The sequence below is a fragment of the Chelon labrosus genome (assembly GCF_963514085.1).
Source record: "Chelon labrosus genome assembly, chromosome: 8".
Classification (NCBI taxonomy): domain Eukaryota; kingdom Metazoa; phylum Chordata; class Actinopteri; order Mugiliformes; family Mugilidae; genus Chelon; species Chelon labrosus.
The window spans coordinates 22,135,217-22,162,541 of NC_140358.1; the positions used below are offsets into that span (position 1 = coordinate 22,135,217).

The 27,325-nt window shown below is 41.4% G+C and overlaps 1 protein-coding gene across 1 annotated transcript in view; it reads right to left on the reverse strand.

Annotated features, from left to right (window-relative positions):
- Window positions 1–22,416, reverse strand: part of il1rapl2 (interleukin 1 receptor accessory protein-like 2) — a 330,885-nt gene extending 308,469 nt beyond the window's left edge. The window contains exon 1 of the mRNA XM_084550062.1: window positions 22,188–22,416. Within this exon, the coding sequence (XP_084406188.1) occupies window positions 22,188–22,278 (91 nt within the window). The 5' untranslated portion in view covers window positions 22,279–22,416. The remainder of the gene's footprint in view (window positions 1–22,187) is intronic.
- Window positions 22,417–27,325: the final 4,909 nt, after the last annotated feature.

Sequence of the window (27,325 nt, forward strand, 5' to 3'; positions counted from 1 at the left end):
CTCTTTTACCTGCCTCAAAAATACAACCCTCCATGTACAATATAAACACTCCATGCTAATGACTCATCCTCATATTTTAGGACATTAAACTCTCTGTTACATATTCCAGATTTAAATGACTCCTGCCTTCGTGGCAGTGTAGCTGTTAGCCTTGTAAAGTTATTTTCCAGCTCCACCTTCAGAAATCAGAGGAGTTAATGTCAGCTGCAGTTTTCTGTGGCCGGTCCCTGTATGTGTTATAAAATCTGTACCAGACTCCCAAATCACAACCAATATCTGCCCCAGTGGTCCTCTCTCTCTCGCTCCCTCCCTCCCTCGGCCCACCAGCCTCTTCATTCTCACTTTCTCCAAGCCCCTCGGCTCCTCAATAACAGCACTGCAATACAGGGGCGCAGACGAGAAAATAGATTTCGTGTGCGCATGCGGTCGTGGGCGTCTGTGTGTACGCGTGTGCATACGGACACAGTGTAGGAGGGAGTCCATAGACGGAGAGAAAGATTGCAATGTCTGTGGAGACACTAAGATCACATTTCAGCTAATAGTTTTCCAATCTTTCTTTGTCAGACACCACTTTAGTTGGCTCATAGTGTATCTGTACATGTGTGCGCACACACACACGCGCGCGCACACACACACAAACAAAGCAGTCCATGCATCTATGTGAATGTGTATTCCACTACAGTGAACATGATAGCTTTTGCTGATATCTCCATTACTGTTCCAATCTCCAACTGTTGTCAGCTGTGAAAAGTCATCTGTTCCTCTGTCCCCACTTCCATGTGTGCAGGGGCCATGTGTACATTCCTCACACATACAGACAGCTACACAAATATAAGGGCTATCAAAGCTAAGGACCTCTACATATATATATACATATATATATATATTTGGTAGTAGCACGATAAATATGTGCAGACTCTGAGGTCACCCAAAAAAAAAAACAGCTACACAAGTGGTCAAGCACGTATCTGATTATAAAAAAGGTCGTCATGTAAACCATCAACCAACATTTTGAGACCATCTAGGTATGCATTCTTAAAAATTCATCTTCCCAAGTATCCATTTTCAACTTATTACATTTCTCCAGTCGGTCTAAAGAACCGTGTAAAGCAGCATTCAGACCAGAATTGGCAGGATAAAATAAACACAGCAGGTGGGACTGGAAACACTGTGGGTGGCAAAAAGCTGCTGGAACTAACTTGGCTAACAGACGAATGGTGTTCTCGAGTAGACATTAAGGCTTCCTTTCATGAAGCTGCGCGGAGCTAACTTGGGTCTTTGTTGTTGCAGACTTTCAGCGGACACGCTACGAGTTACATCACGAAAATGATGATACAGTTCGACTCTAACTTTAACACTGACAGACTGTGACTTTCTCCGACTTTACTGCTTCATTCAGCCAAGAAAAGTTAAAACTGTACTTGTACCTTTGAATTTTAGTTTTATTTTTCTCTGTTTTATAAAACGCTGAAGAACGAACTGAAAAGAATTTAAAGAAGGATTTGAAAAATGGATTGAACCATTTAAAAAAAATTCTATCAGACCCCAACCTCAGTCGCAGTTGAAATAAATTGATTTGAAAAAGTCTGAAAAGCTTGATTGATTTAAATGAACCACACTTACTGGTACTGTTTATAATTATGAAATAACATTAAGTTCAGCCAAAGGCACGTCATTTAGTTTTACTGTTCATAGTTCAGAAACTGGAACTGGCCGGTTAGGACTGTTTGATCCTGACTTGTAATGTGACTCAGGACTTGAGACTTTGTGCCACAACTGGTTTTTATTATTCAGCTTGTATTCCTTTACATTTTTAGTCTGGTTGAACAATAGAGAGTTTTGTGACTTCCACAATGTTGTATTCCAAATAATGCTCATACCAGAAACCAGAAAAATAGTCTTGAGTTCATCCGTCAGCGTTTATCAGGGCTGGCGGCAAACCAAGCTGTGTGCCACTATGTTAGGGCCTAGCTTTTGTTGGTCTTTACATCGCCATCTCATCTGAACATTCCAACTTCCGGACTACTGCCACCTGCCGGTATGAAATTACGAGTTATTTCCTTTCACACAGGCGCAAAACGTATTGTATGCGACAGCTGTGCATTGGTTGTGGTCCTTACTATGCATTCAAGCATGCATTTGATCCAGAAACAGGTGACATAAGGTGACATCGCGGCCGGCGTACGTTGCTGTCAGTTTCTTTACGTCGGTTTGGTGTGTCTGTACCCTCAGTGTTCATTCAGAGGTTTCATTTAAACAGGACTAGATGGACACATTTTTATCGAGCGCTTCGGTTTCTGGAATACCACCATCCCAAGCTGAGAATGATCACGCTTTGAGTCCCAGCCAAACACATCCTGATCATTTAAAGACTCTTGACGTATCGTAACAAATTGCTTGAACTTTGAAATGTGATGATTGTCAGTAAATTATGCAGACATTTGATAGCTTGTTATCTACCTCATGATTTAATTAATTCTCTGAACCCTAATAGGACTTTCTCCTTGACACACCAACACCTGTGCATACTGATTTATCCATTAGAAGAAAACCATTTTCTCACACCAGCATCTATGTGATGCATACATCAAGCAGCCTTTGTGATCACACACTGTGGAGGAGATGATGGCAATTACTGACTGTGTTGTGTCCTAAAAGCATTTCAGAGCCACTCTGACTTTAAAGTACCATAATATGCATACCACATTTACATTCAGGGTCTTTAGGCTAAGGGGTCTGTAATAGACAGTGACGGTATATATTACTGGTCTGCTGCTTTTCATTATGCACCTAATGATTCCCTGTCAAGTTCTATTGAAAATGAACGAGGGGCAAAAAACTGAGGAGGAGGATAAAGACAGGAAGACACAGGAGAGAGAGAAAGAGGGAGAGGAAAAAAGGCACAGACGTGACCAATGTGTTGATACTCTAACACCCTGATGCCCTGTTCTTCCTGAAAAGTGTTGACATTTCTTCGAGAACGAAAAGAAAGAGAAAGGAAGACAATTATTGCCAGGAAAATACAACAGGACCTCCTCCAAGCAAACCATTGCCAATCTCAGTGGATATCACCACAAAAGGAAAACTGGCTGAACAGTGGGAAATTAACCCGGCTAGCCAGTAACTTCCAAACAGATAAAGGCTGACTTCCATGATACCTCCATGCTGGTTCACAGCATATGTTGCTTTCTGAATAACAGTAACTACACAAACGTACATTTTTCACATATTGTTAAAAAAACAAACAACCTCTCACCTCAGGAACAGAAACTAAGTTCCTTGTTTAGGTAGGTAGGTAGGTACGTAGGTAGGTAGGTGTCTTTTACTTTCCTTCAGATCTGTACAGAAAATGTATGAATTAACTGTGATTTCATTCTCAAAATTTTGGTTGGAAAGGCCCAGTGGCTTCAATCAAATGTTTATGCATCCAAAATGAAATCCGAGATGAGAGGCTTTAGCTTAGCTTCAGGACTTGACAATGAACCAACACCAAAGTCCACAAATATGCCAAGAAAAACATCTAAAGCTCAGTGAGTAACTAAGAAATGTGTGAAATAGAAAGCTTTAGAGGTCCTGGCAAGGGTAATTTTCCACTTTAGATCTGCTTCAAGTCTCCAAGTCAAGCTAACAGCACTTAGTCTTCCTACATTTCTAAAGTAGAGGGATCAAATAGTTAAATTACTCTACTGTTGCACTACCTCTACAGTTGGATGAGGTTTTAGTGGCGTCAAACGTATGTGAGCATCATGGTGACTTTAAAAATGTTTGCAAATTTAGATTTAGATTTAGACTATGGTATGTAACCTAAGTATAACATCAGTATAGTACCGCTATCAGTTACTTAGCAACAGCCAAGGAGCTTTGCAGTGAAGCCAACATGGCGGTGGGGGATCACTGCAGTATGGCCCAACTGCCACCATGTGTAGCTCTGCATTTGGCCTTAATAGGGAGAGTATATCATTCAGTCTAATTAGAATGCCAATAGCAAGTCTCCCCAAGCGAATACACTTGATACACACACACACACACACGCGCGCATGCACACACATAAAGCCCTACATTATTCACTGGTAATTACAATGCCAATACGCTGCAACACAGCAGTGTGGCCTCACACTATAGCCGTCGCTTAAACACAGATACACACACTATCCTTTAATTGCCCTTCATTCAAATGCTTTAGCAGTTATTTTCTCACACACAGTCCCACTTGTGCAATCGTCCATTTAGACTCCCCATGGAGTCAATCTGCCACACTCTCGCCACCCCACCACCCGCTGTGGTGTTTTCTGAACTCAACCACACACATGCACGTATACATGCTCACACGCAAGGTCAGGAGCTCGGGAGCGAGTTCATCAGCGTCACATCGCGCTCCCTCTTCTCTACGTCCCCAGAGACTCTGATGTTGAAAACCCATTTATTTAGTTACTTAACTACTGCTCTTGCTCTGACTTTCTCTCTCTCTATCTTTGCTAGTGAATCTCTCCATCCTCTCTGTTCTACTACTTTCATATTTTCCCCCTCACGTTCCTCTTAAATTGATGCCGTTTACCGTTGTAGTTTTCTCTCCGGTTCTACTGCGCATTCGCAGATTTTTCTGGACTAGTCTGATCATAGTGATCGCTTCTCTGTCACCTACCCCGTTCCAAAAACAACGGGACAATAAAATTAGCAGTGGAATGGAGACAAATGGGACGACTACACAGAGGCATGAATATAAGACCCATTATCTCCCTCTATTTTTTCTTTGACCGGTCTGATCTGGACTGCAGCTTGGAAAAGAGACACACTTGATCATCACTGAAGTGAGGAACGCTATGATCATCAAAATGTGCCATTTGATGTGCTGTTTATCTGCTCCTTTCTACTCCGTATCAATGTTTGTTGTTTCATATGGTGTTAACTAATCTCTTAAAATAAAAGTTTAATGCTAAAGGCTTCATGATATTATTATAAAGAGGAACAGCAATCGTTGTCTGCGATAGGAAAAATAGTCAACCAACACAATATTTATTTTTTTCATCCAGATGGTTGGACTGGTCTGTTTCTTTACTAGCTTCAGAACATTGGCAAACTAATTCTCGGTTTCTCAAACATCGCCAGGTACTTGTTCTTCACAAAAACGGACGGCAACACAAACTCGGTAAGAAAAGAAGCGCTGCAAGCTGGCGGCGCCAAACAGAAGCAACACAGCGTGTTTGTTTTCTTCTTAAATGATCAGATCTGCTAATTTCTTAGGCTGAAGCCTCTAAGCAGTCTGACCTGACAGCACTCCAAATGTTAAATGAATGTGAACAGCCAACTGGCAGCTTTGACACACTCGTAGTGGTGTATGAGCCAGCTGGAAAATCTAGTTTTCTATTCAATTATCCACTGCTTTGTACTCCTCTGCCTGCTTCTCTTTTCCCCATTGTCCTCTCCTCTTTCCTTTCCCCTGCTGTCACCTTTCCCCTCCACTTTTATTTCAGTTCCTTCTCCACTTCCTGCGCACCCCTTAATCTACCCTCACCATTTGCTTCCTCTTTTCTCGATTACTTCCTCCCGAGCAATCTTAGTCGATAACTTCTCCCAACTTCTCTTCCTCCTCCTATGCCCCCACCCACCCACCCACCCCCCTCTGCTTCGCTTTCCTTCTCCCTCCTCTCTCCTGTCCTCCTGTCCCTGCTCTCCCCTCCTCTGATCTGCTCTCCTGGCTCGGGCCCAGCTAAATTACCAGTTCTACAGAGCGATGGTGACAGAGTGCAGAACTTAATTACACACTGGCTGACAGCAAGGACTACGTGTTAGATTTTCTCTTTCTCTCTACCCTTCCTCTCTCCTTTCTGCTCTTCCCCACCCCCAGTCGCCCCATCTCTTCTTTTCTCTTTGTGTCTTCTGTTTCCTTTTCATTTCCTCGCTTGTTTTTCTTTCTCTCGACTTTCTTTTTGTCTCTCCCCTGCTTATTAATAGCCGGTTGAGGCACTGAGCTCCATGTTGCTCCTATGTGCTTATTATTGGTTGGCAGACTTTGGGGCAGGCTAGATAGCTGGAGCTGGAATATGGGGGTCATAGTGTGATGAGCACAGTAAGTATATACTGTAGCTCAGACTCTAAAGCAGAAAACTTGCTTTAGATGGTGTCTGCAGTCATCCAAAGCAAATATTCTATGGCAATTCATGGAATCATTTTTGTTGCCGTTGCATTGCCTTGCTTTGCCATAGACGTTTAATGAGCATACAATCCAGCAGATATAAATAAGGTGCGTCTTTTCATTTTCATACCCAACATTAGAATTAGGAAAAAAATGGGATGGTTTGCATCCTGTTTCACAAATTTCCGTCCCTAGTTTACTCAGAATGGTGCCAAAAACAAAACAAAAAAAATATCCAATTCTGGGGATGGAAACACCATCATGATGCTGAAAATCAGAGTAGAATGTCCTGACTGGTAGGTGCTGATGGAAAGGCTATATGACCACACTTTACAGCTGGGCTGAGCTGAAAACCCCAATTTTAAGGCTGATGAGCAACCGCAGCGGAGGATCAGGTCGGGTTCCCCTCCTGAGTGGGTCTGGGCTCCCAAAACTTTAGACCGGTCTGATGACTCTTTGGTGAATCCAACAGAAACATATTTGGGATGTGATACAATAAGAGATTCGCAGTGTGAATGTGTAGCTGACAAATGTGAAGAAATGACAATGCAATCACATTTGCCGAGGAGCAGATTCTCGTCTTGTGGAATCTACTACACCAAGAACTGACAATGAGACTGGGAGCAAAGGGAAGCTCCCCACAAAAGGGTTGACGGGGGTAAAATAAAAAAAAGTATTGCTTTGATAACAAAAGAATAAGAAAACAACCGAACTGTAAAATACCTTAAAAACTGACATAAATGGAAGATGTGCTCTACTCATTCATCTACTCAAGAAGTTGAAATGCCGTTATGTGATGTTTAGGGACCAGGTCAAACTGTCCGTTATTTGCTCCCCTAGCAACTTGGTTGTTTTGACAAATGTCATAGCTGTGTTCTTGATGAAGAGTGGTGTATGACTGGGGTGGTTTCTCCTGAAGTCGGGGATAAGCTTTGTCTTTGTCTTTTCAATATTCAGAATTAAGTTGTTAGTATTACACCAGTCCAGGAAGAGGCCCACCACTGTTGGATCATGCGCACACTTTGCGGCGTAGTCGGTAGCAAACATAGCAGAGAACTATGCAGTGGTTGTAGCATGTCCCCAACCGCTGCCATGGCTTTCCAGAACTATGCCCAGATTTCTGTAGTCTAAACATATATCGAGTCTCTCAAAACAAAGTTGAAAATCTGTTATGGAGTAAACATTTAAGCTAGAAGATCATTAAAGATGTGTTTGGCCCACAAACTACACAGCAAATCAGAAAAAGAACATCAAACCCAACGATTAAGGATGGCAGTCACAGCATCATATTCTTTTCATCAGCTGGAACTTAATGGAAAGGGAGGGAATGATAAATAGCTCCAAGTGTTATCGATTTTGGAACAGAACCTTCTGGCGCCTGCTAGAAAACTGAAAATGAAGACAACTTTCAGTATGACAATCATCCAAATCAACAAAAGAACGGCCTCAGCGATAAAAGATTGATGTTTTGGAATGGCCCAGCCAGAGCCCAGAGCTGAATGCTATGAAAGTCTGTGGGGGCATATGAAGAGGGCCTTGCCTAAGAGATTCCCTCTTAATTTGATGGATCTGACAGTTTTTGCAAAGAAAAGTGGAGAAATATTCACAAGATGTGCCAAGCATATAGACTCTTATTTAAACAGACTGCCGACTAAAGGGTGCTTTAACTAGTATTAGTTCAGGGGTTTGCACACTTATACAGTTAGGTTACACAGTGTTTTTTATTCTTATAATTTTTCTATAAAACTGGTTTTCAGTGGAACTGCATATGATGTAATTTTTGTTCTGACAGATTTGTCTTTGTTTGACTTTCTTACATCACACAGAACCCTGCTGTGTTAAGACTTTTTATACCCACTCGATGATGCTTTTCGCTGAGACATTTTGTAGGTCACTGCCTGTTTTCAAGGAGCGTATTTCCTCCAGCATGGTGTTTGTTTTTTGGATAAGACAGGTGTCCCAACATTCATTTGTTTCCAGGCTTATTTGTCCACTGCAAAGGTAATCTGTTTGTGTTTGCGCCCATGTGCTTCTTAATGTACATACCTGTAAGTCGTATTTGATGGGTTTCAGATTGATTTGTGGGGTGCTGTTCGTAAAATTCACCACGTTATAATACATTTATGATTTTAAAGACTGAGACACAGATGTGTGTGTTTGTGCTCTTGTACAGCTATCTTTCTGAGGACTAGCTCTATACTATCGGAGTGAGGACATTTTTGCAAAGTGAGGACATTCTGGCCGGTCCTCACTTCTTTACAAGGCTGAGGGTTAAGACTCAGTTTTAGTGTACAGGATACAATTAGGTGAGGGTTAGGCACTAAGTTGAGATGGTTAGAGTTAGGGTAAGGGGCTAGGGACTGCATTATGTCAATGAATGTCCACACAGAGTTAGCTATGCAAAAAATGTGTGTGCGCGTGTGATGGAGTGTAGGTAAGAGTTGTAGAAAAAGAGGAATTAATTATACCATTACAGCGTGTGTGTATTTGTAGGTGCATACTCTTATCTGCTGCTGCGACATTGCTGGAGTATATTTGTGCATACTTGCATCTTTCTGCACATTGTACGCGTGTGTGTATGTGTGTTCAGGGAGTAATTAATAGGGGCTGCATATAGTCTCTTTCCCCTGGGCCCCCTGTCAAAATGCATTACTGTCAAGCACACACACAGACACACACACACACACACACACACAGACACACAATTAGAAACTTCATGTGTTTGCTAAAATCGTCTTTACCGTGGTTTTGCATGTGGTCTGCTCTCTCACACACCCACACACACACCCACACACACACAGAGGGCAGTGATATGCAATTTCACAAAGTTAGGCTGAAATGAGCTAACTACAGAGAATAAGCCATGAAGTGTTCACATGCTAGAGATTTACAGCTTGTCGTGAAAGCCATAAAAAAATTATAAAGATATCTCCCAGCTTACATTTTAAGACATAATAAAATCGTGTTTCCATTAAATGCTGTTCAATAAATGATCAAAAAGGCAAATAAAAAGCAAATCCACAATCTCTCTGCCTCATTTATGTTTCAGCACTTAGGAATATTTAAAGATGTTTAGTTTAACCACACCAATTGCCTCTGGTTTCAGTCTGTTTTCAGTGGTTGGGTTCTGGAAGTTTCATGGTTCCACTTCAGACTTAAAAAGAAAATAGTTTTCTTCCGAATACGCCTAATATTCAGATTTCATGCAAACTGAATGAGTGCCTTTGCACAGGGGAAGATAAACATGGTCCAATAGGAAGGAAAGAAACAGCCATAGAGTTGTTTCAGGCTTGCCATATGTGCATCTGTTACCAAACTGATGCCAATAGACAGTGAAATCTTTTCTCTCCTTCTCTATTTCTTCTACATGTCCCACAAACATTTTGGACCTAGTAACAATTGGATCCAGTGTTTTATTCCCATTGAAAATATTTAATAGACTACTCAAGATATGCATAAATTGCACCACTTCAACAATTGCTCCAACCTCAACGTCAGATTTACCTAATTTGGATTAAGTACTGCTGTGGTTAGTTTACAGTATGCGGCATCAAATGTGTAAAATTACTGTTGGAAATCCTTAAAACAGATTCATTAACATCAGCGCCACTGACACATTGTTTTTTGGGTGTAATTTACAGTTCTGATTCAAAACTGGAACTGGAATCAGTGGTTTGGACAAGGAGACTTACTTTTGTTAAAATTCTCATTCATTATAGACCTCAAGGTTTTTCATTTTGGCCGTACAATTATAAAACCGCTACCGCCTGAATTTGCTCAATTTGTGGATGTTTATTTCTAAAGATTGCTTTGGACCTAAGGGATTAAGTGCCAATCTTCACAAGTCAATTGAGCAATCCAACATAGCACCTGTTAACACAGAACTGATTTATTTTTTTAGTCTGCATTGTGTGGTCACTGTATGTTGAGTAAGGGTATAATCATTGTGGATATGGTGTAAATAAGTCTATTTCTATGCTGCAGCAAAGGATGAAGGAGGCACCATCTCCTTTTTCAAAAATAATCAAGGACACTACTAGAGAAGCAAATGTTTTTTTCATAGTGTAAAATGTAAGTGTATTTGTGTTTAAACACTTTTGTTTGAGTATGCTTGCACTTGTAGAGCAGTCACTATCTTTGCATTCAAGGTTGTGTGTATGTGTGTACAATGGAACCTTTAGGTTTACAGAGTCAAAGCAGTGTCAGCCTTTATCAATATTTGACTGCAGAACCAGAGAATGGATGAATCATTAATATGACCTTGGATCACAACAAAGACACGTAGGCAAGGGGGACAAGTGGGGAGTAGCGGCGGAGGCGGCAGCGGTGGAGGTAGAGGGGTGGTGACGAAAAGCGAGAGGGACACACCGGAGATGTGGAGTTATGGTTAAGATTTTTCTAGCCTGATGGAGACCATGTTTATGTCTTTTTCTGCTTTATTTCCTCCGTTTAGAAACACAGTCTCCCTAAATGAAATTACTGCCCGGTAGCTGCAGAACCCCCTCTAAAGCCGATTAGACAATGAGAGAGAAAGTGAGAAAACCGAGAGAAGAACAGAGAGGACAGATGAAGGACAAGTGCAGAGAGGTCACAGAGAAAGAGTACGGATAGTAGCAGAGTACTATTCCTTTAAAAGTATCACCCACACAGAGTACTGTTAAAATACATCGATCAGCCACAACATTAAAACCACTGACAGATGAAGTAAATAATATTGACCATGTTGTGACAATTCAATGTTCTGCTGGGGAACTTTTAGACCTGGCATTCATGTGGATGTTACTTAGACATGTAGCACCCACCTAGACCAGACCAGACACCCCCACCCAATAGCAATGACACTCCTTGATGGCAGTAGCCATCCCCAGCAGGATGCAGACTGACACAGACACACACAGAAACAGTTTAGGAACAACTAATGATGAGTCACAACTGTTTTGGAGGCACAAGGGAAAACTACACAATAATGTTATGCCTGATCAGTATATATGAATCAATAATTCCTAATACAATACAAACTGCAACAACAAAATGTGGCTTACTTTTGATAAATCTGAGTGCGCTTTCTTTTTTTTTTATGAATGTCGCAAAGCTGAACAAAAGATTTGATATGGAATCATTTTATCAGCTGTGACGGTGGGTTGGCATCAGTCTCCAGAAATCAAACCTTTTCCCTCCTTGTGCCACAGGGCAGGCGGACAGACATAAGAGTCAGGACAGGCTCTGCCACAAAAGCTTCTCCTGGGAGAAAACTGATGTCCTTACCGTTCAAGAACTCAGTAAGTAACAGCGCCTTCAGTTCAACAACACAATTAGCTACCACCACGTTGCTCCGTCTCTGAAGACTCATTGCCCGGTATACCTATATTTGAAGTGCTTTTCATTAAAGACAGAATTGCTCATTTTATTTTGCTTCCAGAATCTCATTTCTAAGGTGACTTTAATTCCACATTGTTAGATTGAAATATAGGCCATTGTGTGGCTCACCTCAGTGTTTTCACAGAAGAGTGTCACGCCGAATGGCCGACTCTTACAGTCTAAGCTAATGAGAGAGAAAAATAAAGCGGCATCATTTGCGGTTGGCGCTGAACATTTGCTAGTTTCACTGTGGTTAAAGCTACATGTAGCAGAGCTGAAGTGCGCACACACTCATGCATACGGCAACAAGGGGGGGCAACAAAAGGGCAGCGGTGACAGGAGGAGAGAGGGAGAGAACGAGAGAGAGAGAGCAGTATTGTGGCACAGGCACAGCTGAATTCTGAGTGGAGGAAAGTCAAGTGGATGTCTTTCTGTGACAAAGCCACTTGTGTTAATTAGTCATGCCGGGGACAGACATTAGCTTCGAGTGCTGCGGTAAACACAGAAAACATTTTTATGCTAAATGTCATGATGGGCACACTCAGTCACACACAGCATGATTATGTCCTCCCTCATATCTATTATGTCATGTTAGTGCAGTTACTTTCCACCACTTAACCAGAGGCTAGCTAAGCACATTTACTTGTTGTATGGATTCATATACTTAAGTATAATGTTGGGGTACATTCACATACTTGTAGTCAGTGACATTTCAAAGAGGAATACCAGTATCAAATATGAGTAAACCTGTGGTTCTTAACTTATTAATTTTTGTGGGTTCTTGTTGGGGGGGCCTTTGTGATATTTCAGATGTCTGTAAGCTGTGGAGCCAGACCCACTTCCACTGCCCAAAACTGGTCTGGAATCACTCCGTCGCAAACTGATTATGCTCCGGTAAAGATCTCCCAGGTCAATCAAATTGCTTTGGGCGTGCTTTATAGGCGTGGTGATGGATGGGAGAGTAACAGCAACAGAAGCATACATGTCCGAGTACCAGAGAGTCGAATTTGTCAAAAAGAAAATGTCTCTAATTGGTCGTAGAACTATCCAGTTGTGTGCAGAGGTATTTTTCTTCCCTGCAACAGTTCAAACACACCTCATAATGAAATCCAAAGGATGTCTTACCAGACACCTCTTCCACCTTTTATTGTTGCCAGTTCTTCATTTTTCGCATTACAAAGACAGTGCTCTCCAGCCATGTAAAGTATAGGTGCAGTCGTGCCTAATATCATGTTTTTAATGGGTCCTTTGGGTTTCATTAAAGAGTAGTGCATCTCCATGTTTTGCACCTTGTGATGGCAGATCTTTCAAGCTTGGATGTCATTAAAGTCCCATTTCCTTTGCCATTTAAAGCCCTTTGTATATCGAAGAGACTCCTTTCATTGTCCTTGTCTACCATAACAATCAGACTGTCTTTTTACTTACCCAGGCTCAGCACTACTCTCGTCAAGAGGGTGGTGGTAATGAACATGAAGATGTTTAGAAGCTACCACAAGCACCAAGATAAGAATACTTTTAGCATTTTAAAAGACACTGTAGAGGCTTTGCTAATGCTGTTATTAATGGCTTATATACGATGTACAAAAAATAGACTGTATATAAATATGGACAATGGGCCCCCTCTTCCTTGCACTGGTCAAACTGACGGTAATTTCCGGGGGATACGGTCAGCACCATTTTGCAAGTCTGCGCAGTACAGTCCGAGAGTGAAGCCAAACTTGGGAATATACACCGTACTTATTTTTTTAATTTTTTCCAACTCTCTATGAAGCGGTCCCACGGGACCGCTTCATAGAGTGGTTGGCGTAGCAACTTGTAATGATCATGATGTCACATCTTGTTTCTATAGCGTCAAATAACTAACTACAATGAAACTTATCAAAAAAAATGGACACTTGAGTATGCATCAGTATTATATTAACTACATAAAATGACAGAAACCATCCTTGAAAAACATGTATTTGACATGTACTTTAGGGTTTTAGTTGACCCCAAGTCCCATCCGCTAACATGGAGGAGGTGGAGCTTATGACCTATACTACAGCCAGTCACCAGGGGGAGCTCTACTTGCTCTGGCTTCACTTTTGAGAAACACTTGTGCCATTCATCGTTATACTGGCTATGGTACAAACTGTATAACCTTTTAACAGTTAGCTACAATGCATTCAAAGCAACCCCAGTAGGAGGTTTGAACAGCTGGATTTTTCAGTCCTTGTCTGATAATTCTCGGATCCATTTACACTCTGCCTTTCTGATATCCAACTGATTCGTTCAAGATGTGCACGCAACTCTAAATGTGATACTGAAATAAACAAACAAGATAAACTGCCAAAACAGCATGTACAGTATGTTGACTTGATGATGCAACTACACCTCTAAGACCTTGGGCACAATATCTGATTTTGGTAAAAACAAAAATAATAATAATAACCTGACAATGTCTACAAAGTGCAACCACATTATATCATATCCAGACACCTGGCCGGATCACAGAGGAAATGAGCAGCTACTGTTCATTTCCGCTGCTCATTAGTCATCTGGAGTGAGCAGTCCGGCCGTAATGTCACACACACTAACATAGACTTTTAAATTTTTATTCTGCTGGACTCACTGCAACGGCACTAATGACTCATTACTTTTGCCACTGACCTTGTCAATAACTCAGCCAATTAGCCAATATTTACACACCCAGACGTATGAAAACACCAAACTCACAGAAATAACTGAACAAATACTGTACATAATAATGTAACCTATTTGTTTGCAGCTCTGTTCACCTTCCAATGCAAACCAGAACAGTCTCTGACTCTCTCCAGTTGCTGTAGTACAATAAGAGCTCATAAATGCTGCATACCTCTCTTTCAGTGCTCTGCGCCTCTTGTCCTCTGTTGCTGTCTTCATTCTCCAAAATGGTGAATAAGTCATTTGCCTTTTTGCCCTCACTCAGTGAAAGATTAAGTCATTCTGACTCTCCGCTACAGGATGCCTTTAGGTTTTTCTGCACTTTTTTCTAAACAGATTTTGCTGTTTCTGACAGGGTTTTGATCCAGATTCTTTGCAGCTCGTTTGCAGATAATGACTGATCAAACAGTCCACTGGAAGGGTTTCCATAATTAATTGAGAGTTAGCTAAAGGGGGACATTCTGAAGACTCAAAAGTTGTTCTTATTAATTATAACTGATCTATAAAGGATTAGTAAATGATTTATAGCCCACTAATAACTAATTCATCACAGCTTAAACACCACTATCCAAATGACACCATATTAAGATGCCCAACTGCTATTTGTCTTAATGTAGATTTCTTCTGGTGAAGTCCCTGTTTCACAGAGTCTGACATTCGTGTTCATTGTGCGGCAAAGTCGATCACAGCCAAGCGTGAAAACCGAGTGCGTCAACGTTTTTACCGTGGAAAATTTGCCGGCATCAGAAGTTAAAAATCAGCTCAACTTCAGATGCTTTCTAATGCAAAACCAGCTGCTGTGTGCAGTTAGACAGAGACGTGTGCGTGTGTGTGTGTGTGTGTGTGTGATCTGTACGTGAGTTTTGTCCTCTGCAGCGCACGCACAGTGCCTGCAGTTTGCGGCATCTCTCACACCAAACTCGAGTATCACTCCGTGTCTTTCTACATGTTCTGTTATCTTTCCCCTGCTTTGCATGCTGGGAGTTAATTTGCGATTGGATCATACCGAGATCTAATCGCTCTTTGATCACGGGGCTTTAGCTGCGTCAGGAAACGCGCACACAAGCGTAGACTGCATACTAGGACATTCAGTCACAAATACACACATACGTGATAAAAAAAAAAAATCAAATCAGCACGGTATTTAAAGACCTTTACGATAAAGTAGACAGGCACAAATAAGAGAGGCAGAGTACGGAAATGATAAAGCATAACATATGGAATACTGGAATTAAAACACTGGAATACATTTAGTTTCCAAAGGAGGAAGATATTATAGTATTTACATATCTATGGAGGCCCGTTCTCTCTCTTTGTGCTTTGTTTGTTTGTCTTTTCCTGCCTCTTTTGTTGAATCAGACCAGCAGGGATCAAGATAAGAGTTGGTATTATCTTGCTGCGCACCATCTTGGTTAATCTATTGGTTTTGTCTGGAGCGGCGCAGAGGCTAAGACCCGGCCTCGACGAAGACGGCCAACAGAGAGGAAGAGAGAGGAGCGTGGCAACGAGAGGAAGATTCGAGTTCTTAATTGCCAGCGTCACAATTAACACGTTAAAACATATGTGTGAATGTGCATGTATGTGTAAACGTGGCGTTTGCAAATGTCCGCACGGGTGTGTGCACACGGGAGGGAGTGTATGTGCAAAAAACGCGGGTGTGATTCTCCCTGAACGTGGCCAGCGTGTGTGTGTGTGTGTGTGTGTGTGTGTACCGATATTAACGAATGTGCCTGCATGACTCCCAGGCATTATTTCCAGCTTCGTCATGCCTGCGCCGCGACTGTCGAGCTCATTAGCACTTTCAGCAAAACGGGCTAATCTAAGAAACAGTTCTGCTTGTGTGTGGATGTAGTTACTTCAACACCATTAGCCATGCTGTGATTTATTTATTTATTTATTTTTTATATCATCGGCTGTGAAAAAGAAAAAAAAAAAACATACCTGACTAATGTTTTTGGAAATGGAAGCGCCCATGAGAATAACACTTTACCGCGGAGAGGTGAAAAAAATGAAGGTCACTGAAAGGTTTGATGGGTATGAAAATGAATCATACTTGGCTTCAAAGTAGAATCAGAAGCAGTAAACACGGTAAAACCTTTGAAATGTGAAAAGGGTATTCTAAAAAATGAAAAATATAAACTCAGCTTCTAAGCGGACTGTGCAATTTCTTCTAATATAGTAAACTGCAAATGTTCAAGTGACACTGTTATGAACGTAAAAACAAAATAAAGTGCTAATCTTCATATAAAAAACAACTATCAAACTGAATTGTAGCCTTATACGCAGATCAGGCAAAACATTATGACCACTGACAGGAGAAGTAAATAACACTGACCATCTTGTGACAATCCAGTGTTCTGCTTGGAAACTTCTGGACCTGGCATTCATGTGGATGTTACTTAGACATGTAGCACCCACCAAGACCAGACCAGGCACCCCCACCCCATAGCAATGACACTCCTTGATGGAGCCATCCCCAGCAGGATGCAGGTGGTCGTAATGTTATGCCTGATCGTATATGTACAGTATATTTAGTAATTTAGTTTTTAGCGGTTGATTTTCTGGTGATTTAGCTCTGTCGTCTCACAACAAGAAGGTTCTGGGTACGAATCTTTCTGTGCGGAGTTTGTTTGTTCTCTCTGTGACTGGGTGGGTTTTCTCCAGGTGCTTCCTCCCACATTCCAAAAGACATTTATTCTAAGTTAACTGATGATTTTAAAACCATAGGTGTGCATGTGAGTGTCTATAGTTGTTTATCTCTTTGTGTTAGCCCTGTGATAGACTGGCAGCCCGTGCTAAGTGTATCCATCTCCCCATGTCTGCTGGGTTAGGCTCCCGCCTCCTGTGACCCTCTAAGGATAAGCAGTAATGGATAAAGGATGGATGCCTCCTCACAGGGAGCTTTGAAGACGCGCCGCTACATAAACTTTCCAAATTGAACAGAACTGTAAAGCAAACTTTTACCGCAAGATTTATAGATTTTCACAGCCTAGACTTTCAGATAAATAAGAATAAACTGAATAGCAAGATCTGATACCGACATGATTGAGGAGCTGCAGAAAAACTGATGAAATATTTCAACCAAATGATATATTGAATGTACAATGCAGCATGAAGTGAGATGCACTAGAGTCTCTGTTGTGGAATAATCAGCATTCTGCGGGTGGAAAAGGTTTGTGAAAACAAAAAGAAAACCCTCGGATGAAAGCCTTCGGTGGTTAGCGACTGGAGAAAATACAGTTTAACACTCTGTCTAATCAATTTATTTATTTCAATTAATCACCCAGCTTCCTATTGCTGAAACTGCAGGTCAATAAAGATGTTCTGGTGGGAAATAATGATTGTTTTCTGATGTTTTTTTCTTTGCCAATAGTTTTTTCAGCAGCAGTATTATTCTAAATGGCAGTGATACAGAACTGTGTTTATTTGGCTTTTGGTGGTTCTGCAGACGGTTAGTTCAGAGCAGCGTTCTCTTTGATGACAACAGCTCTGCAGATCAAAATGTACCTGAGGCTGCTGCTGATGAGGACGTTGTTTTTGTGCTACTCATGAATGAGCTCATTTAAAACATTCACAACAGTCAAAGCACACCCAGTTAACAGTCCAACAGTCAGGACTGATGAGGCAATCTGGCTATGAACGTGCACAAGAAGAATATTTTAAGGAGAAGTTTCTGAACTAGGAAGACGGAGCATCTCAAAAACAGGCAATCTGCTCGGGGGGAAAAAACTGTCATTAATTGGCTGTGCCGATGGCTTAAGAAAAAGAAAGCAGGGCCATAACTTCTGAACAAATGTGCTGGAGATGCCACATGTGTCCATCCACTCCACTCGCTCACAAGTAGCTTACAATGAGAATTTACAGCAGGCTGCAAGCCAGATAAGACGGAGCAGGCATGAGATACTGTATGTCAATCTCCAACAAAGTAAATTAATAAATAAAAAGGTTTGTTATTGATAATACTTGCTCTGAAAAGGATCCATTTTATTTTGACATATGGTTTAATCTGCCCTATACACTATAAGTGATGCATAGTTGCTCATGACCTGATGTGACCTGATAGTGTTTTTCTACAAATAATAACTCCACTAGTTTCTTTCTACTTTAACCTCATTACCAGACACTAGTCATGCGAGTTTCTGATGAGCAACACCCCCAGATGTTTCTATTTAAACCCCGACTCCCCATGAGTCCTTTAGAACTGAAGAAGCTACTTAGATGAGTGGAGAAACATCTTCAAGAAACCCTACGAATCCAGCTGCCGTCATTGAACCTTCATGGATACTCTGATGCTCTGTGCTTATCCAAAAAAGACAGGCACATACACCAATCAGGCATAACATTAAAACCACCTTCCTAATATTGTGTAGGTCTTCCTTGTGCCTCCAAAACAGTGGTGACTCATCAGAGAATGGACATGGACCTTCTCAGGGTGTCCTGTGGTGTCTGGCAACAGAACGCTGTTAGTGGGGGCCTTTGGGTCCTATGGGTTGAGGGGAGGGGCCTCTGTGGATCATCCCACAGATACTTGATGAGTTTGGGATCTAGAGTATTTGGAGGCCAGGTCAACACCTTGTGCTGTTCTTCATGATGTTTTTTTAATTGTTCTTAAACAGTTTTTCTGTCTTTGCCTGTGTCAGGCTGCATCCTACTGGGGATGGCTGTTGCCATCAAGGAGTGTCATCGCTATGGGGTGGGGGTGCCTGGTCTGGTCTAGGTGGGTGCTACATGTCTAAGTAACATCCATGTGAATGCCAGGTCCAGACGTTTCCCAGCAGAACATTATTGTATTGTCACAAGATGGTCACTGTTACTTAGTTCTCCTGTCAGTGGTCATAATATTATGCCTGACCGATGTATATAAGTAGAGGTATGCAATCTTTATCTTTAAACTTCTCCTTAAAATATTCTTCTTGTGCACGTTCATAGCCAGATTGCCTCATCAGTTTGCAGCTTCCTCTATGAGTGGCCAAGATGGATGATTACGTCCATCAAACTCTCATGTATCGTTTCCGAAAAATCTTCTTGTCAGCAAATATGATCCCTTCTCAAACGTCCTGGAGCAAAGACTGAACCCAACTAGCTTGAGGTTTTGTGATGCAGTAGCGTGCACCTGACCTCTGAGTGCAACTAAGCAAGGATTTCCTTGCTTAGTTGCACTCAGTAATTCATTCTATAGTTTATTTATGAATTTATTATGTACTCTATGCCTTGATCTATATAAAAATCCCTGATCACGTACCGACACTGCTCTCGTCCAGGTGCCCTTTTGCAGCAGGAGACCCTGCATCAAAGCAATGCCCCTCAGCAGAGACATCAACACAAGGAAAAGGCGGTTCTTATCCATATGGCGTCCATCTCTACACACAAGCAGTGAGAGAGAGAGAGGAAGGATCTAACAGCCTATCTTTGGCCCACCGTAGTCCTCGCCCACATAAATGTCCGCTTGGCTCTGCTCTGATCACATAATTGCTCTGTGCACACCTCTCCCACACACACACACACACACACATAGACAGAAGGAGAGCCACCATCCAGAGAACATACACTGAAGCGCACTCAAGGAGCTCACACACAAATTTACACTTAAAAACCTGGATGTATGCAGCATCCACGCACACACAGTCACTGTTCAATATGGCAAGAAGCAGACCGTTCACACATGCAGGTATGCCCACGAGTGTACGCGGCATATACCAAACAAAAACTCCCACCAGCTCGCCCACACAGCGAGCTGAGGAGCGAGCGTGCCAGAGACACAGACGTGAAGAAAGAAAGAGGTGAGAAAAGACAAAGTGAAAGATGAGCAAAGAATGAGTGCAGCGAATGCTCTGAATCCCATCCACAAAGTTCAAATTCAATACAATTGTGTTATTTTTGCTGCAGCTTTTGGTCTATTTGTCAAATAAATAAAAAAAATGAATCACTTTTTCATTTCACATTATTATATCCTGGAAGTTTTGCCACTTACAACATAGTAGGAATGACATTTTGGCAAGCCTCCCATTTGTTTAACGCTCCTTGACAACAGGGCTGCTCTTCGGCAGATGACTCTGACCTTTGACCTCCCTATAGAGAAAGCTAACAGGATTTCCCTGCAAGCATGGGTCTGATTAATGGTTCTGTTCTGTCCTTTGCTGCATCTCTCTCCTCTCATTTACTTTCAGTCCCATCACTTAAATTCATAAAAAGCTTCTTTACAAATTTGACACATTAATTTAAGAGTATGCCACTGGTTGTGATTTAATCAGATTTAATTGAAGTGGTTAAAAAATTGTAATTCAAATGTTGCTCAGTCCTGACTGAAGAAGCCAAATTTTTGTATGCATGTACACCGATCAGGCATAACATTATGACCGGCTTCCTAATACTGTGCCTCCAAAACAGTTGTGTCTCATCAGAAAATGGACATGGGCCTTCTGAGGGTGTCCTGTGGTGTCTGGAAACAGGATGTTGTTAGTGGGGGTCTTTGGGTTGTGGATCATCCCACAGACACTTGATCAGTTTGGGATCTAGTGAATTTGGAGGCCAGGTCAACACCTTGTGCTGTCCTTCATGTTTTTTTGAGTTGATTCGAATCCGTTTTTGTGTGTGTGTCAGGCTGCATCCTGCTGGGATGTGTCATTGCTATGGGGTGGGGGTGCCTGGTCTGGTCTAGGTGGGTGCTACATGTCTAAGTAAAATCCACATGAATGTCAGGTCCGTTAACCAGCAGAACATTGAATTGTCACAAGATGTTATTTATTTATCCTGTCAGTGGTTTTAATGTTGTGGCTGATCGCTGTATGCAACACTGCCTTATCCAAACTGAATCATACAACGTGCTCAAGGAAAACCAGAAATATTTAAATCTCAAAACATGACTGTTCCAGCTTTCTTCAAAAATAGCAACAACAAACAGCTGTGTGAAGAACTGTAACATAATTCTTAAACGCTGACTGTGTTATATATCAGTTACAAAGGATCTCTAAAGGATTGTCATGATTGCCCTCAAATTCCCTCATTAAACCGCCAGGACCATACACTCTCCCTTTTAAGCAAGCGTGATTATGAGTGAACATTGCATTAGAGGAGGATCAATTCAAAGTGGATTGTTATAATTAGATGACCTGAGTTTGCTAAAAATTGCTCAGTAAGTCCTGCAAGTTTTTATCACTTGCTGGACTTGGCACGGTGTAATACGATTACAAATGTTAGTTACAGAACGTCTACTTGTAAAACTGCAGATCAGAAAAATCTATCCAAAGGCACAGGCAGCAAGATAATGAATCACAATGCTAAGCAGAGAACGTATAGATCAACTCACACATACTTGATTCACCGTACAGTATCACACAAGGCATTATTGAAACCGAATGCGGTGCATCAATATACCAATCAAACTCTCTCTGTCAAGGCGATCAGTGAGACACAACAAATTGATTTTGAATAAGAGACCATCAGCAGATCTGTCATCACCTGGCCTGCTGATACACAAATGAGCACAGCAGCAGCAGCAATGACAGCAGCAGTCAGACCGGCTGATCATTACACCCCCTCAGCAGAAAAGGAGAGGCATGGAAATAGGAGAGACAGCCATCTGAGCGCCGAGATAGAGTTTGGAGAGGAGCGTTATCGGAGAGAGGCAGAGGTGGTGATTGTGGAAGAACTGGCTGGAGCAAAGCAGAGGCACATATCTGTTCATCGCATCAAAAAAAAAAAGACACAAGGGGAGAGAATTGGCAGGGAAAATGAGAGGGAGCACGTATTTGACAACAGAAAGGGAGAATAAGAACTAGGAGGAGGAGAATGAGAAAAGACAAGAGGTAGCATTATCGAGAGAGGATTGAACACTGCTCGCGATGAGAATGGATGGCAGTGAAACAAAGAAACAAAAACAAAGGGAATTTCAGCGAGCAACAAAAAGCCACCCGAAAATAAAAAAGGCCTGGGAACTTTCAAGGAGAGAGCGGCTCATTTTCGGCAAAAACAGAGTGCGTCTGGAGACAGCGAGCACCAGGGCTCCTCATCCTACCTGAGTTCCTCTTGGAGATGTACTTGACGTCGTCACAGGCTCCTGAGGCGAGGAGGAAGAGGAGGAGGAAGAGGAGGTATAAAGCCTTCATGTCTCTACGCTCGACTGGCACCTTGAGGAAACGGGACACAGCGGGGAAAAAGAGTTAGACAACGTAGGAGGTATCATTCAGATTCTTATTTAAACCAGGAAATAACAAGCGAGCAGCATGCTGCCGTGACACCAGTAATTAAAGTATTAAATGAGTGTTTTCCAGCTGACCACCTCCATTGTTAAGGTTTAGTCAGTTAAAACGGCTTAATTTACAATGTGGCAGGCCTCCTTTCTGCTTAACTCTCCTTCAACACAGGACTGCTGCTCTGTAGATGACCCTGTCCTTTGACCTCCTCAGAGAAACCTACAACCATGGATCCAAATAACTGTTGGTGCATCTTTGTCCAATCATTTACTTTAATCTAAATTTCTTTTGGCTTCTGTCAATTAAAACCACTTTATTCACAATAGAAATGTTGAATGGAGACGTGATGCGAACATTCTTGCAATATGAAGTCAGAAGTTTGGTACAGTATTCTTGAGCTTTCTGCCAACACATAACCAATTCTGTTCTGGTTTTGCAAACCTAAATTTGAGATATTCGAGTATTTCCATCCAACAAAGATTCTGACCCAAAAGCATTTAAACCCATGAACAGTGGAACAGATGATGACAGGACCTAGAACGAGAGCAACCATCACGCAGTGACGGGATCTAAAACAAGGGGGGAAATAATATTTAGAGGGCCACATGTTGTCACCACTTCCCACTGGTAATTAGTCATCTCGGTTTTGTTTCGAGGTATCTTGCTAATTGCTAAACAGTTGTTTAATGAAGAAAAGACGTTTCTTCACCACAAACTAAGATAAGCTGAATGAAAAGCCACAAATCACACAAAAACACCCAATAATCCTTCCTCCCAGCAAATATTAAATGACATTTATCACAACTGGAAGGAAGAACACAAGTGCATCCAATAATGCTGGTGAGAGCATCTTACCCAAAAGAGAATCAAATGTAAAAGGCTATCCAATAAAAACTATTTTCATAATAGTTTTTATGTAATTCTGTCAGTCAGAAGTAAATAAAAGCTAAAAGCTAAAAGCTTAGGTAAACAGCATGAGGTCTGACATCTTTCTTGATGTTCCTCGATCTACATTTGATGTAATTAAAAACAAAAAGTTCTCTGCAAATGTATGTTGGGCCAAATTTGCATCGTTGCAAGATTTTGTTCTGTCTTATTATACCAACTCACAAAGGCGGTTAGTTTGCATCATGTTATGTAGTGTATCGTGTGTGTTGAGTTACTGTGGCGGGGAGGTTATAGAGGTTTTGGATATCATTCCCAGAATGAACTAAATACATGTTCAAATGCAATTTTAAACCAACACTGCGTGCACAGCAGCGTTAAGGAGTGATGCATCTTTTATGTTATATCTTTGGCTGAGTACAGACACGAGTGTTGAAAAAGTCAGTGTTTAATTGGGCTGGCTCATCATCAATTTACGTCAAGGAATAGGTTAGCAGCATCTTATGACCTGATGGTTGTCACTTTAACTTCAGAGTTCAAGTCTTAACTCTGCTGTTTCAGGAGACTACTGTCCTTTTGTTTGGGACACAAACATCATGGGTCAAAAGCATTTGGTTCTCCTTTGCCAGGATTCATGCTAATAGTATTCACTATACACCGATCAGCCACAACATTAAAACCACTGACAGGTTAAGTAAATAACATTGACCATCTTGCGACAATTCAATGTTCTGCTGGGAAACTTTTGGACCTGGCATTCATTCATGTGGATGTTACTTAGACATGTTGCACCCACCTAGACCACACCAGGCACCCCCACCCCATAGCAATGACACTCCTTGATGGCAGCAGCCATCCCCAGCAGGATGCAGCCTGACACAGACACACACACAACAACGGTTTAGGAACAACTCAAAAAAACATGAAGAACAGCACAAGGTGTTGATCTGGCCTCCAAATTCAATAGATCCCAAACTGATCAAGTATCTGTAGGATGAACCACAGATCCCCCTCCCTTCAACTCAGAACCCAAAGGACCCCACTAACAGCGTTCTGTTACCAGACACCACAGGACACCCTCAGAAGACCCATGTCCATTCTCTGATGAGTCACAACTGTTTTGGAGGCACAAGGGAGACCTAGACAATATTAGGAAGGAGGTCATAATGTTATGCCTGATTGGTGTATCTTAGCACTGCTGCTGAGTTTCCTCCCTGCCTAAAGGGCCACTTAAACCCTCTGTATCAATGGAAATGTCCTTATTTATACTCAATACTCGGATTGGAATTGTATTTATGATATCCATATGCATTCATTCATATCAACATGGTTTCTTCGCCTTTACTCAATTAACTTTGGTTGTTTTTTTAACTTTAATCAGTTAATTGAGCTCGGTACAGTGACTATAAACATTTCTTCTAGTTTAAAATATATTTTCTATAAGTTTGTTTTTTTTAAAACTGGTTTAGCACCATCTTGGGCTGCCGCTGTAAATTTACACTTTTCAATCAATCAAGTCTTGTCTTAATAAATCCATTTAGCACAGTCTATGTTAGTTGAGAGAAAAGCCACAAGACCTTCCAATTAACCTTCATCCCAGCAAATATTTGGACACATTTGTCCTACCAGGAAGGGCACAGGTGCACCTAATAATGCTAATACCGGCTGTATTCTATGGAGTCTACCAATGAGCCAGCACAAATACTACCAGGGCACTGCTACTCAATAGGAATGGTACCATTATAATGATTATTGGATGCACCTGTCTGGAACAAGTCAAAATGTTGGCTGCGGTAACAGTGTTTTTTTGGCTCCTGTTCAAAAACTATATTCCTCGGTGAAACTAAATAATCGACTTTGTTAAAATTTTAATAACCAAAAATAGACTAATAAATGTTTCATGCAAATGCAAAGCTGTGTTCCCACTGTTTAATGAAAGCAACAGTTGTGTTAACGGCGCATTGCGGTGTACAGATCCGTGTTTCTAAAACCCTTTCCCGCTTGTTTTATTACAGTTTTTATTACGGTATAATTTTTTCCACAACATCTCCTAATTTCTTGCTAAATTATACAACATGCAGTTTAAAGTTGTGCAAAAACTTTACTTTATGTATTAATTTAGTTTGAACCACCTCTATAAATCACATGAAAACGGTCGATTGTGTTTTCAAAATTATGCTTAGCTCTTAACTGCAAGCAGCCTCGCAATTTTAAGGTGATGATTAGCTGTTTGAAATGCACCTTGGGAGCTGGAGTTATTAATTTCATTTATTTATTTGTTTTCCACATACACAAACTGTGCAGTTAACATTTTACAATCCACATATTTTATACGGCACTAAAGATCTGGACTGATTATTGTACTGGGAGAGTTCTGAGCTAACCTCTAACTGGTGGATCATTGGACTAGAACGGAGGCCATATTTCAGCACAGCCAACCAAATCACTGAATGATGCAGTGATGTCAAATCCCTGCCAGAGCTCAGCCTGAAACCTGGTGTCGATCTGCATCATCATTTGTATGCATTTAAAAAAAAATTACCATTTACATGAACTCGTTCTCAAGTCAACCGAACAACGGGTTTGAGGCGTTTCACAGAAGCAGAACCATGGAGGATATAACTTAAACTTGGTAAAGGTAACAGTTTTACTACCAGCAATGTTCACATCCTTCTCTCAGAAGCAACCAACAGCACACTTCAAGCGAATACAGACCTTTGTGTGATTAACTTGCATATGTGTGCAGTAGTCGTGACTCTCCTGAACTGTTTTCTTTGCTCTTCAAATGTCAAAAAAAAACATCTTCCCTTCTCAGGAATGTGTTTGCACTGAAGGAATAGCCCCTCCAGCCAGCTGAGAGCAAAATAAGTGTTTCTGATATTTTCCCCAAAAACCGTTTTAATAATAAAGGAGCAGTTAAAAATATATCCACACGTATACTGGTTTTATTTTTGACTGTAAAGAGCAAAACTTTCTGTGAGTTTGTTTCACGTGATAAATAATTACAAGGTTTTTCAGTAAAAGTCAAAACATAAGCATAGAAAGAGGAGAAGTGTTCAAGGCCGTGCATGCTTGATGCATATTTTGCCCTCGCCTCCACCAACATGGAGGTCAGAGACAGCTACGAAACATGGACGCAGACCTGTCGGGGTTTCAGTGTCCCGCTAAAGGGCTCTTCAGAAACCACATTTAACATCAAATATTTAGGAGTGATCAACATATGGCAGTAGACCTCATACTTGCAAGAACTTAAAACAACCGTATGAAAAAAGCTAAATTTAAAAAGCGGGTTCAGATGTTTTGTCGCAAACATTCAGGCCCCATAGCACTGAAGAGAGTGGAGGATGATTCAAACATATTTTATTTTGTAGTTTAACCACCCGATTTTCTTAGCCAGCGTAGCCTATTGAAAAAACAAAGCACTTGGAAGTATAGAAATTGTCCAGCAACAATCTGCAGCTGCCAACCACCACAGCTACTAACATCTAGCTACGACGTCTTGTAGTCCACTGGCAGGCAGATGGAGTGATTCTCTACTCTTCTGAAAGTTGCACGAGCAGTGCACATTCAGTGTGCTTATGCACGCACATACCTTCTTGGGAAAAGTAAATGCACTTTGGTTTTGTTTCAAGCCACCAATTAAAAAGCATTAGGAAAAAAAAGCCATCCCAATTTTTGTTCATCCGTCCAACTCTATTTTTATTACCTGCAAAATAAAATTCAAACCTGCCTGATCTGGCAACACTACAGCTATGCTAGGTGTTGACAACGAGTTGTAAAGACAGATATGGAAGCTCATTTCTGGTTAAGCAGCGAGACTGATGTCAGTGAGTTGGTGGAGAAAGACAAACAGAGACAGAGAGGCAGAGGGTGAAAGAATGAGCTGTAATCATTTTATCATGCATCATTTCATAACTGGCCTCAGTCCAGCGTGAGGATGCTACCAGTCTTTTCGCTGCTCTGACACGCACACTGAGCCGTCCTTCTTTCACGCAGACTCGCTCATAGAGGCTGCAGTCTTCTTCCGACACACCGATTCTCACATAGGCCCCCTCATCACCAAACACTGAGCTCT